Consider the following 14,765-nt stretch of genomic DNA (forward strand, 5'->3'; position numbering starts at 1 on the left):
AGCCAACATCGAAAGCGGAGTAGTTCTTCTAGCGATTGCTATGATAATTATTTCAAGTAATTATTGTTAAAAAATTCAAGGCTCTCACTTATGAAACTTATGATCCCATTTTCGAAATGTTTAAGCGTGCAATGAAACCATAATTTGGCTGGTTCATAAGTCTTGATGTATGGAAAACCTAAGTATTTTTGCCTCAGTGTACACAACAAAAGAAACTAGCGGTTTTCCCCAAGCCTGCCTTGATTGTTGTTGGCAAGCTGGAGTTATCTTGCAGTTCAAACAAACGTTGTTCTATATTTCGTGTGTAGTATCGGTGCCTCCCTCCCAGGTATTGATAATAGAACCGGTGTGAAACATTCAAATGTTTTCACAAATCAACTCAAAATTTTGATGTTTTACCCCGATGGAAACAGAAATAATTCCGTAAAATTCTTCTGGAACCATTTTGGAACTGGTTTCAACCTTTTTCAGACCATATGCAGTTCATTCGATATTTGTACAGCGCTTTATTTTTCCCACAAAATTACAGTTAGATTTTTAGTCTTCAATGTTGTGAAATTTCAAACATGGTTTACCGAAAAAAAATTCAAACACAGAACTTGTGAAACATCTCATATACACAGTGGTTTGCGAATACCCTTTAATGGGTAAAAATTTACCCATTTTCAAATAGCACACACTTCTGTCAAAAAGTGGGTGAATTCAGAAATGAAAAACGGGTAAATAAACACCCATTATGTTTTGGCCATTGCAGATTAAAATAAGTATTTAAGAACTCATTTATGGGTGAAAAAATAGTTAAAGCAAACAATCCATATAGATAACACAGCTGCAGTTCCGAAGATTGAATATGATTATAAATTCCTTTTTTTGTAAATACAGCGTTCCAAAAAGAGGTAAGTTATTGACTTGAATAGTAATGTTAAATTTATATTGATCTCAAACTACACAGACATTTCAGATTTTCCTGTTATTCCTGCCTCGGTTCCAGCCGGCTGCAGCAAAATTCCAACAATTGACATAATGGAGTAGCTTATGTATTAACAAAATAAATGTATGTTTAAATTAATTATATTTGTAAAATAATGCTTATTGTTTGTAATAAAAAAGTATTTGTATTGCAATTTTAAACACATCATTAAAGTTGAGGTAATGATAATTTGCATTCCCCTTCCAAAAATGGGTAAATTTTTACCCTTTTTATGCCGCAAGCGAGATTTACAAAAAGGGTAAAAATTTACCCAGCATGTGACAGAAACCGCTTTTACCCGTTAAAGAGTAAACCGTGTTTACTCATTAAATGTGGAGAGGCACTTCTAGCGGAAATGGGTAAATTTTCACCCATTAAAGGGTATTCTCAAACGACCGTGAACAGGAGAATTTACGTATTCTCGACAGTATAAGCCGATGCCGAGCGTCTTTTGCAATATTCTCGGACATTAGCAGGCAAATTACAAATTTGGCTGTTTACATTTATGCGCTGCTCAATCTTTTGGACAGAATTGTTAAAAGCTTTTTGGAAACGTTTTTACAACGCTTCAAACAGGTCTTGTCAGTGCGACTTGTCGGCAGCTTCGTTTTCTCCGGCAGTTTTTTTTTCATAAAAACTGCAGGTGAATTTCTTCGGCAGCTCCGAATCAGCCATATTTTGAGACGAATTCATTTGGATTGATCACATATCTTTGGCGAAATTGTTTATTCAGTCTCGAAAATCTCGTCAGTGGGAAGCTGACGGAACAAAGAATCATATGAATGTGTTTTGATATGTATGTACCGATTCGGTTTTTGCACGAAGGATGCGTACCGTGCAAAAAAAGTTTTCAGTTCAAAATTTCAAAAACCGTGCAAAAAAAAAAAGTAACAACATTTCTGTACGTTTCATGCAAAAATAAGGTTTTGGCGGAAAAAATTGTATGGAAACTTTTTTTTGCACGGCCGTGTAAACAGAATCGGGCGTATTGTGATTTGGAGTCACCACCAGTGCAGGACTTGCCATGTCGTACGGTTCCTCCTAATTGATATTAAGATTTCCGTCTGATGATTTGACTTTCAGACGCTCGCCGCGGGCAGTTAGAGAAGAATGAACGATAGCCATTAGACCACCAAGCTCCCTTTATTGATTTGTTTTAATAGACAAATACTGTTTATATTAGCATTTGATATTTGGCTGCCGATAATAGTCGAATGGTGTCGAAGCCGTAACTCACCCTACCTATAAGGGGACAAAAGCACAGAACCCTTTACATCGGATTTGACACTGCAGTGAACCACCGGAAAACACTCCTTTCCCGAGATCCTTTAGCCATTTGTAGAAACAAGATATGTGTACGAATATTCAGACAAAAAATAATTTCAATCCGTTAAGTATTCACTTGGCGTTTATTTTTTCTTTCATTCAGGCCTATACGGGTTAATGACAAACTAAATGAGGGCTTAATCCATGGATGGACCTGTGGAAGTTCTCGAAATTTTACATTTGGAAAAGTAAAGAATCGCTTTCATTATTCAGTTTTTTTTTTTTTTGTATGGTATTCAGTTGGAGCTGCCTGACAGCTTAACTTGTCAAGGCTGAACCCTCGGTCTGGCTTTTGCCAAGTTTCCCCTCTACCAGGACCAATACTCAGACGGACTAGGCAATGGCGCCCACATGAACACTGTTTTTTATTAGTATTGTGACGTGGTAGTTTATGAAAAGTACCCATATTCCCTTGCTTCTGAGAAAAGGAAGCATTATGAAATCAGCAGCTCCATTAGAATTTGTTTGAAATAGTAGTGCATTACTAATACTGTCTAGTCGAAATGGTTTTGAATAATTTGTCATTCAAGTGCTATTCTGATTACTATTGTCTTTTACGTAAGATTAGAGTCTTAAAGGTCAAGTGTCGTCAAGTCTTAACAAAATTAGGCTGTTTAGTAGTAGTTCTAGTTAATTTCATTTTTGTTGTTAAAAGTATTTATTGATCATTACGTTCATATATCCTTAAAGAAAAAAGTCGCTTTCCTTATCTGTTCAACAATTTTTCGAAACCAGCAAGTGTACCCTAATGATCGATCTCAGCGTCTTACTTTCCATAGAGTAAAGTGGGGAAAAAGTTCGAGTGGTGTAAGAGTTTCTTTTTAAGATTTCTAGCTCAATTTAAAACAAATCTTATAAATGCCATGGTGGTTCGAATGCTATTCAAGCACAGATCTGTGATTCAAGTAAGACACTTTCAATCCAAATATCATAAAAATCGATTGAGATTTGGAAAAGTTATGGCTATTTGTTGTTTTTCGACGTGAATATTGTAATTTTTGGTCAAACTTTCGTTGCATTGAACCAATTGAAGATAAAATCTTTTTCAATATTTTATGTAAGGGCGTTTCTAGGCCTATCATAAGGTTGCTTTGAGGTATATTAGTTTTTGCATAAATGCCTGAAAACAGTGTTTGGTCCATAGTGGGGCAAAAGTTCGAATCAGCGGGGCAAAAGCAGAGTTGCTTAATATCAATCACATCAACTGATGGCTGATGGTCTAAAACTATCAATATCACTCGCGAGCTATCAATATCACTTTGATTTGACAATCAACAGTAGTGATGTGACATCGCACTCTAGATCAAAATCACTGTAGAATGAGTGATCACGTGGTCATTATCCATGCTATTAATGTTTTTCAGTGACCAACACATAGTTTCAATCTATCTGCAACACTGTCGAAAATATCGTACTGATAAATTGCCATTTTATCTGCTTAATTTAAAGCTATTCTTAACCCATCAGTGATATCCATAGTCTATCGCCATCAATGCACTGGTGATGGAGTAGACAGCATGATGTTGATGTGATATGGAATGATCCGATTTGTATCGCAGTCGGCCTGTACAAATCAGCAAATTTTAAGCATTGATAGTGACATCGAGCAACTCTGGGCAAAAGTTCGACCCATGTATAAAACCACGGAAAAAATTGCAAATTGCCTAAAATCCACATATTATTTTCAAATTTAGTTAAATTTGTCGGATCGTGTGAAAATTGTCACCAAAATTTCACATTTCCACTTAGTTTTGCGAAAAACTGCTATTTTTGAGTGTATTACAATTAACCCGGTTTTGGGCAATTTTTTGATGAAAATATAGTGTGTATTTTTTGTCAAACTTAAGTTTACGGCTAGTGTAAAGTATGCCTGTCATAAAAGGATAGATATTTCGTGTTTTAGCCAGCGAACTTTTGCCCCACACTAGATTTGAACTCTTGCCCCACCGGTGGGGCAAAAGTTCGAATAAGACAATCAATTTTGAAACTGTTATAACTAAAAATGGGTAAATATTTTGACACAAGTTTGTTCAGCAAAATTATAGCCAATATGTTGAAGCACAGAGAACAGACATGGAGGCTCGAACAAAATTTCATCTGAACCATGTGTAAAGGTTCGAATCAACCATCAGCGCCGCCAACGCAGACAGCCCGACATACAAACTCGTTTCGACAAGACGATGCCACTAGTGAACGTCAAAATGCATTAGCACACAAAGCAACGCTAGCGACAAGTGGCAATTTTTGATATCGACACTAGCGCCAAAGTGTAAAAAGCGGCAAATTTGTAGCGTTCTCAATCTGACGACAGCGCCACGTAAGAGGAGCATAACGACATACTTTGAAATGACCAGTACAAGCTTTACACACGCTGACAAGAAAAGATGAACGTCTGTTCTCTGTGGTTGAAGATTCACTGTATGGTATTTGTTTTGTTTTAACTGCTATTGTTTTCCTGGCAACTTTGATTATACCACTAAGATCGAACTTTTGCCCCACCTTACTCTAGTCATTTTTATAGTGAATATTGAAGAGTAAAGTTACCTTAGGCTTCTATTACAGTCTCCTACAAGATTCACTTTTCGGTGGCAAATGCAATGCTTCACAACCCCTACTTTCTACTTGTAAATTTTGCGAAAATGAAGCTGGAATTAGATTATTTATACCGCTGTTACAAAAGAGGTATTTCTTATTATGGCAATGTAAAAACCATATTAAAATAAGAATGTCGCCACTTATTTCTACTCAGTGAATCTACTAGTCATTTTCCTAAGAGTTCCTAAGTATTCCCTACGTCGTATATGATAACGATGTATCTAGCTAGCTAATAGTAAGAGTGGCTACGGATCATTCTGGTTAGCAAAAGGCAAACTGAACGTCACCAATAGTATTAATGTCCACTTCGAATAGATTAATTATTTGAAATGGTCATCAATTCTATCAATGACGCAGAATGTCCGTTGGATCACATCCGATATATTATTGCGTCTATGCTATATGAATTATGACGCGGCTTTAAGTAAAAAATGCCAAAATGTGATACCACCACTACAGGTTACGCCTTTGGTTTCCATCATATGGGCTAATGGATTATGCCCTCCCATCGCGGCAAGGTCGCATAACCAAGGGGAGGGCAAACAATTTCCCGATTACTCTTCGAAGCTAAAAACTAATAGAAATTACGATTGAAAACAATTTCTACGTACCTCCGTTGCATACAGAATGTTAAGGATTCTTTGGATCAGCGAGTTGGGGGTCTCAATAGCGAAAAAATGTGTCCTTCAAAACAAAATCGGGGCTATTTAGGACCCTTTTGGAAATCAATACGATTTGATAATAAAATGATGTAAACGTTATATGGAAGTTTCTTAGATTCTTAGATTACAAAAAATGGCGTCAGTTCGATAGTGGGTCCCCCATAATCAAAGATACCCCGTTTTACGGTATTTGCTTGCCTTTATAGTGATTTATAGTATTTTCTTTTTTCTTTTGCAAAAGTCAAGTGTTAATTTTCAATTGGTGTTTTTCTTATGGTTTATGGCGACTCACTTTTCAGAATCCTTTGATTATTTTTGTTGTGTTGTAAATTCTACAAAACAACACTTAAGCAAATATTATGTACGAATATTTGTTCGTACATTTATATTTTCTTGGTTAACCTGATATTGTTTTTCCAAAAAGTATTAAAGCCTGGTTGTTGAGCAATAAAAGTGTCGAAGACATAAAATGGCTAAGATTAATATTTAGGATTGTCCAAAGTAACAAGGATCTGACGGTAAATCAAATTTTAATTGGTCTAGTTAAGCATTGGAAACCGGTACGTTGTTCATTATGTTTTCCTTCAATATTAACTCAAAGTATGATCCACTAAGGTACCTTCAATAGCCTTAAAGCATTTCTTCTGCTCCTCGATTTTTTACTTGTTTGTTGTTTCAAGCTAATGTTTAGTTAAGTATAACTCTCAATTTTAGAGTATAGATGGATCGAAATCATGAATCAAACTTTTGGAAACACAAATAAAAAAAAAAACGTTTAAGCGTTTAAGATTTTCTCTCCATTGTAGCATTGTTGGATAACGGGAAAATCCATCGAGTTCATAAGATTCAAGCGATTTTTTTTTTCAATTTTTCAACCTGAATGGGTGGCTGGTTCTTTAGATTTATGCTATCGAAGATTTGAGGTGTGGCTTTGATTCATCTTCGCCTTAGGCATTTTTAAAATACAGAATGACATAATGTTATACTGATAAACATTTGACTTAGACCTTATGTCATTTTTATAGATTGTCCGACATTTCGCCGAATGCAATATCCCCGAATGACGTTTTCACGAATGAATAACTTTCCCGAAAGCTGTTTTCCTGAGTGTACCATTTCCCCGAAAAAAATCGTAATGAATGCTATTCATAATCTTGTTGCTAAAATATGTTCAACGTGCTAACTTGTGTGAGATTAGATGAAAATTTGTTTCATTTATTATAAAATTTTAAAAGTTTGAAGCAACTGATGTTCAAAATGATGTGCCGCGTGCATTAAACTCAAAACAACTTAAATATCGTTCATGTTATAGCCTGACATGAAAAAGCAAGCTAATGAAAGCCAGTTTCATTGTAAGCGGTATGTTTGGCCTATGGCTGTTTGGCTTATGGACATTTGAACGAACGTTTGACTACGTTTTGTTTTCTTAAAATTATGGGCTATTCCTTAAATTTATACTGTTTCAATTATTATTGGCACTTAGCTGATAATACCCCAATTTGAGTTTTCCCTTTTTAATGATAGGCTGGTTTTTAAATTTGTTTCGCAAATATACAATTTTCGGCCAAACGTTCTTATGCCATATATCCATTACGTCCAACGATCATTCTTTTCAGCGTGACATGAAGGACAGTAACTACAATGAGCCCATTGGCTTTATTACGGTAGACTGATGATAGAATCTATTATATCTTACCGTACATAATTAAACATCGAGATTTCCTTCTAGATACTTTTAAAAAGACGCAACACTATGCTTCTTCATTAATTTTCTGACCATGAAAATCAGTTTTCAAGATAAATATATCGTTTTTATGACTTAATTTGAAATAATTTTGCCGAAAATGACCTAAATCTAACAGCCGAAACATCAAAAAAAGTGAACTTGTTTATAATGAATACCCAAAATGCTTTTTTTTTATCAATTTATTTGGAAGGCGCCGCAAGGCATAACAGAGCCGAATTCTTCGAACTATGATTAGTTACAATATTATAGTTTATTAAGGCCCAAACGCAATGATAGCGGAACGGCAACGGAATGCGGAACCGGTTCGCCAGCGAGAATTATACCATCTCGACTGAGCTGTCAATGGATGAACGAGAACCAACACTGAATCGACAAGCAAATTATAGTTAATGTTGGCGAACCGGTTCCGCTTTCCGTTGCCGTTCCGCTATCATTGCGTTTGGGCCTTTACTCTTCCGAGCAGATTTTTTTGGTCGCAACTCCGTCGAACCCGATGTTGCAAACTGCGCCCGTCGTTCACTTGCCGTTGCTTTATTCTGACAGGGTAGAGCGTCAATCGTCTCCGAGAGTTTAGCTATATTTTCACTGAAATTTGGTAATCCAAGTTGCTCCGCTGCTGCATCAATTTCTTTCAACCGTACCTCGTCCATCTCGTCCATGTTCGGTGTAGATACCTTTGCTTCTTCTTTTTCTACCACTTCCGTATGCTGTTCCAAGATTTCTTCTTCAATGATTTCTATTATGCCGTCATCCACAGTTTCCATTTTGTTCGGCGGAACAACTGCTCCTCCTTGAACAACGCCAGCATAAGAAATCCCGCTCTCTACATGGTTCCGCTTCTCCGTAACTTTCACCGCCGGGCAAGAGTTCTTTCGGCGACCTTCCAACTTGCACAAGAAACACTTTTCCTTAAGTCCGTCGTGGAATATCTTCGCATTCCATTGTCCGATATTCAGCGCTGGAGGAACATCATGTTTCATCTCCATGTACACACCTCGTACACCAGTGTACAGGTGATCTAGGCCCAGACCGGTAGGATTTTTTTCCCGCAGTGTACGATGAATCTTCCCATACGTCCTAAGCACTGCACACAATGCGTCATCATCCACCTCTGGGGGGACATCGAACAAACGCACATACTGTATGTCGATTCCCGCGATTAGCATTCGTAGCAGTACAGATTTACCACTGGAATACTTGAATGGAATATCTCCTTTATTCCGCTGCAGTGCGTCATGCATCGCAGCCTCCGTTGTGTACTTTATGCACAAACTTTTATCTGCTCCCATTTTGTACACTGCTTCCATAGTAGTTGCACCTGAGTCCAGTGTTTTCAAAAAACCTGCGATTTCGACCCATGTTGGCCGAGGTAGTCCAATATTAACACAGCATCAAAGTATCAACAAAGCATCAATGAACTGCCTACGATTGAAAGTTGAAAGAGCGGGTATTTATAGAATTGAAAACACGCAAACTTTACGATATCAAATTATTATCACAGAAAAAAAAAATCCCAGTGTATTTGCCTACCTTTCATGGAGGACAAACTACTAACGCGGAAGTAATGATCAAATAATAGCTTCGAAACGATATGCTAACCTGTCGATTTGTCCCAAACAAACTTATCGAATAATTTTTATTTTAAATTTATTATGCAGTAAAGATCAAGATGTCTCTTTTGGGTCACGCAAACAGTTTTCAATCAGTGAAACTTCATTTCACAATTTTTCGTGGCCCGTTCAGTCAGATGTCAGTTAGATGAATTAAGTCCGGACAAACGACAATAAGCATCAGAATAGTTCACCTCTTGGATAATCTTTCAAACCCACTTTCCACATTTTATACATTTTTAATACGATTCTTAGCATAACAAAATTTCAATACAGAACTTGATGTTTTCAACTTGATTTTAAAGCATACCTTCAAATAAAATCTTTCGTCGATTTTCACTCCATCGGTTTTTTTTAAACATTTATAATAGAATCATAAATTTGAAGTGATTATCTAACCTGCTGAATTCTGTCTACTACGCTGATTATTGAAACATTTGAAAATGCGTTTTGAAAAAGCTTTCGGGGAAATGTCGGACAATCAGTTTTATAGGGTATAATTTCCATAATTTTTTTTAACAAATCCGTTGAGTTTTTTTATTATTGTTTATTTTTTTCTATCCCCTGACGACTGCCAGAAGCCTTGTTATAAATTATTTTTATTACTTCATATATAAATTTCTCTTTCAAGTTGATTTTATAGACAATATGTAGTTGAAATTTTGCTTCTATTTTTACGTAAATGCTTGTTTTAGTGAAAATCTGAGATATCTCGGGATTTCCCGGAACAAGCTTTCATTTTGCCCCGAGTTCTGGGATAAACAAAATGGTTGTGAAATGGAAACTCCTATGTGCACGGTTCGATCAAAACGTGTAAACCTCTGTGATGCACATAATTGTAGCGTGATATGTCGGATATTTAAATGACAACCACAATTATAATTAAATAACATATTATGTTTTATAATACATAAGCAGGACCATGTGAGATACGAGACATATAACACAATTTTTCATTATTGCGAATCTAAATTAAATTGACTTTTAGTTTGTATCGCATATGTGAGGTTTACATGACTTGTATTATTCATTATTCTTAACCGTGTGCTATTCTCAGAACTAAAAAAAATAGTTAATAGAACTATGATTCCCATATTCTCATCTTTTCACCCCACCTTTAACCGTTTTCAAACTTATCGTTTTCAGAGTTATCCAAGAAAGCCCTGCTGCACAAAATCTCCCTGCTGCGACGTGAGCGCCAAGCCAAATCGAAAATGGAAAACGCCAATAACGCATCCACCATTTCGGTACACGAACCAGAATACGCCACATCGAAAGGTACCGCGGTAACACTAAGTAACGGCGAGAAAGCTCTGTCCATCGCGAATGCAGAGATAACGCTTGGTGACGGTTCCAACTGCGATGCGGAAACGAAACAGCAACTGATCATGGATACCCTAGCCGATATCAAACGAAGTCTCGAGGATCAAAGCGTTGAGCTCAACGAGCTCAACGACTCGGATAACTAAGGAAGTACATACGCACCGGGCTGGATACAAACACCGGTCGCAACACCTTGTAATTACGCCATCTAAACGACTGCGGGGTTCAGTGGAAAGAAATCCCGATTGTAGAACGTTAAGTTTATGTGGGTATTCAGTTGGTTTTGATTATGTTCCACTATAACTGTAACCTCATCTAGGTTCAAATCTTACCAGAGCGTTGATCAAATCAACGTTTCCACGTCTGTAGAACAATTGTTTAAGCGATTCGAAACTTTTCTAGGCAAAACATACAATGAATTTACTATCGTTAGAATATTAATAGTTCATTATTTATTGCAGTCGCATAACGTGATGAATACTCGTGGTAATCTTTCCTTAAACTTTACTTGGAGCTCCTCTTATTATCCAAGCAAAATTGTTCCCTCCGTATGTAAAGCTAAAGTAGGGCATTAACCTTCTTTCGACCTAAATCATATAATGAGCTAGTCATTTCTACCAAATAATACGTAGTTACAGTAGTTGATAATGATTTACATCTAAAACGAATACGTAGCGAAATTCGGCGAAGAAAAATTCTTGAGAAAATTGGAGCCTAAATTTAGTATTTTGCTACCCGTACTAGACAAATATCGTAGAACTGAGTTTTCTAGAATTTATCTTTCCATCCATTTAGTGTAGAAATCAGAACAGAAACAATAAAGAAATCTTCTCCATTTTCTATTGAATCCATTAACAAGCTATAATCGCTACAACCGATAGATATTGTCGAATGTTTGAATATGTTCTACTCGAATATAAACTACTCCGAATATATAGTTTGTAGACATTTATGTTTCTTATCCTTCGAAGGTAACAATAAAACCAAATGATATATATTTAGCAAACGATTACAATACACTATTCAGTAGCGGGTAGATGATTTGATACAAACTCAGAACAGTGCGATCTTAGGCAACTTAGTTCCGTTTCCGTTGGAGTGAATTTATTTTTGATTGATAGTGGGTGAAGGTAGTTCGTTCATAATTAGGGTTTCTTTTAGTGACAAGCTCTTTATTTAGTAGTAGTTTTGCATGCTATTTTCATGATAATTCTTCTCATAGTTACATCTTTGTTGTCTCTTGTTTGAGTTTCATATTAAATTTCTATGTAGAGCTGTTTTAAGTAACTGTTAAGTTGATTAATAGTTTGGGTACAACTGGAACCATTTCTCGCATATCAAACTTTGTTTCAGCTTTTTGCATTGATAGTGGGGACTATGCAATTTTTTTTGTATGGAACGACACTTTTCTCGACATACATTCTACTCCCTAAGAGCGTGGTGCAATATATGAAAGTATCATATTGGTAGATAATATACATCAATTAAGTTATTTATTTCAAAATGTATGAACCAAACTGTCTTAAAAACATCTGTTCAACGAAGTTACCTACTTACTCATAAGTCTGTGTAAATATTACGCAGATAAAATTACATAAGAAATGTTTGAGTGTATAAATTCTAGTATACAAGGATTATGATTTTCCTAAGTTTCATGAATAATATAAATTTTCACAAAGTTCTTTACAAAAACATTCTATAATGTTCAGAGTTAAATTAATGCTGACGTTAAGCTGCTCTGTATTAAATCCAATTGTAACTGTTCTGTTTCCAAAATGCATCCAAACCAATGTAGGCAATAAGCCATCTTATCTCTACCCATCTTAAAAATCCCCACTCCAATACCGGCTTTTTGAGTTGCTTTATTGTTCTATATATGGTCGCCGTTAAGTCAGAGGGGACCAAGTACAAAACTTGAGAAAATTGGATTATTCTCTCATTAGATGCAAAATTACTTTACCTCCGTTACACTTTGATCAGATTTGAAGAATGCTGTAAACTACGAGAGATATGTAATAAATTTACTTTGGATGATCAACAAAAATCGATAAAGTATGCAGTCAGAATGGACCAAGTGCTTATTACCATAACAGCAAAAATGATCAGCGCGCTTAGGAATGCGAGGAAATGAAAGACATTTCAGGAGATTTGTCAGATTTTTCGACATAGAATCATTCTTCTACTTATCCATCAATAGAAATTTATAAATATTACATGATTCGATGCATTTGATTTTGATTTTTGACACCACATTCGGATGGGTGGTCAGAAATTGCAACAAATTCTGTGCAGACAGAGCGGACCAAGTGTTGAAAAGCAATAAAATGATTGATAACTGCATTTTTTGAGTCAATTTCAGAGTCCGATAGAAGTTTACGGTAGTTCTATGGTGTATGTATGGCATGTCCTACAATCCGCTTATTGGACCAGCATATTTTGGTCGGTACTAAAGATTTTCACTTGGTCCACTCTGACTGAACGCATATTTGAATATTTCTGGTCGTCAACGCTCTGACCCTGCGAAACCTTAATTTTCAAGCTATCGTAATGCCACTGATTTTGGTATTTACTATATGGGTTATTTAAGAATTTACGATACTGGTGTCGAAGGGTCTTGATAATCTGTTTATCTTAGAGATATGCACCCAATTTGACCATTCAAGCATTAAATGATTGTTATTTTTCAAGAAATTGTTCAGTCAGAGTGAACCAGCTCACTGAACGGTGGTTTTTGGTTCAGTCAGAGTGGACCAAGTACACATAGTCCATAAAAAAATTGTTCTATTAGAGGTTTGGATTATGATTTTTCATGATTATCACTTCACATTATATTGTTTGAAAGCAACATAAAGACGTGTAAAAATATTGAACCGAAATTTAAACGAGTGAAAAAATTACAGAGCGGTAGACTTTAAACCCATTTTTCTCAAAATATCAAAAATGTCACTTGGTCCACTCTGACTTAACGCCAACCATATATAATAAATTTGTAGCGGGATAATTTTGAGCAGGCTTTTGAAGATTTCTTGTGGATCTGGAGATTTAAAACTGGATTCAGAAGCATCCCAACGTTTCTAATGCGACTCTAATGGTTACTAACATGAGCCTGAAAGTTTACATTGGATTCAACGAAACTTTAAGTGAGATCTGAGAATTCCTAGCAGATTGTATAGATTTCTTGTAAAAACTTCAAGCGACGCTAATAAGTTTCCGTTAACAATTCTAAGGATTTGTTTATCACAATGCAGAGATTTCTAGAGAACTTTAAGAACTCCTAGCGCTATAGTGCGATTTTTTTAGATTGGTGGGGATTTTTTGCGGGATTCTCTTAAATTCTAACAAATTATTGAATAAAGTATGAGAATTCTTAATTGAAAGTTTAGAAGACGCTCAGTTGAGTCTTGGGCAGTTTTAGCAATATTCAAGAAAATTTCCATTACAAAAGGATCCTGGTCGACCGCGAATCGTACCCAGACACCTTCAGCATGGCTTTGCTTTGTACTCGAGGACTTCAACTACTCAGCTAAGGTAGGCCCCTAACTGGGTACTTAGGGGTTCCGAATTTTAGATATCTAGACGGACTCCTGAGAATTTCTAGCAACATTTTGACGATTCTGAGCAGGTTCGGTGTATTTCTAGCAGGTTCCATGAAAATTTTACAGAATCAAGAAAATTTCATTCAGTTTCTTGATATTGGATTATTCTTTTGCTCTCAAATTAGCTTTTATTTTATGAATTGGTACTTGGAAAACTGGTCTACCAACGTTATTCATGCTCCATATAAATACGAATGATGAAAGGCTTTTTTGTGTATTTCACGCAATCACTCCGCAGGCTGCATTTGTGGATCTCAAGGGCTTAGGGCCGCTGTTTGAGCACTACTACATTAATGTAAAATAACTAGGTAAGATTAAAAAATTACGTTTTCAAGGATTTCTAGACCCCCTCTCCTCAGTCAGGCTTTTTCCAATACCTACTACATGTACTGTCACACTTTCACTGACTCCCCCCTTCCTCCAAATGATGGACATTATTTTTGAATGGTCTGCTTTCACTTTGTTTCGTTCTCTCTAATGTTACACGAATCGGTCTAATCAGTTTCGTCGGAAAACCATGTCATTATTTGCCATTAATCATTTTACTTTATTGAAACGTACATCGCCTCGAAATAAAAAAAATGCGGGTTGTGAAAGTTATATTCTTGGTTCTTATAAAAAAAAATTACAAGATAATCCTACTCCAATGGCCTCAGCTCGTTGAACAAAATACTTGACATTATTTGGAAGGCCGAACAGAAAGGCTTTATTCCTAGGTGATAGATGCCCTTCATTAATGACGTAGTTCATATGGTAGTTCCCTTCTTGTGTAGAGGACAAAGCCTTTTAACTAACAAGCAGGCAAATCTCATAAATTTATTTAATTTCATGAATGATTCGAAGTTATTTATTTCCTTATTTTAAAAATACTGGAGAACTTGGTAACACTCTTTTTTTTTTTTTTTTTTTGAAGGCAATAATCGTAAAAATTGGTTA

The 14,765-nt window shown here is 35.9% G+C and overlaps 1 protein-coding gene across 2 annotated transcripts in view; it reads left to right on the plus strand.

Annotated features, from left to right (window-relative positions):
• LOC5568868 (myb-like protein A) overlaps positions 1-11,243 on the plus strand; it is a 397,347-nt gene extending 386,104 nt beyond the window's left edge. For both annotated transcript variants that reach the window (XM_021842690.1, XM_021842691.1), the window contains one exon: positions 10,057-11,243. In XM_021842690.1, the coding sequence (XP_021698382.1) occupies positions 10,057-10,379 (323 nt within the window). In that variant the 3' untranslated portion in view covers positions 10,380-11,243. The remainder of the gene's footprint in view (positions 1-10,056) is intronic.
• The last annotated feature ends 3,522 nt before the right edge of the window (positions 11,244-14,765 follow it).

This window comes from Aedes aegypti, chromosome 2 (assembly GCF_002204515.2).
Source record: "Aedes aegypti strain LVP_AGWG chromosome 2, AaegL5.0 Primary Assembly, whole genome shotgun sequence".
Taxonomy (NCBI): Eukaryota; Metazoa; Arthropoda; class Insecta; order Diptera; family Culicidae; genus Aedes; species Aedes aegypti.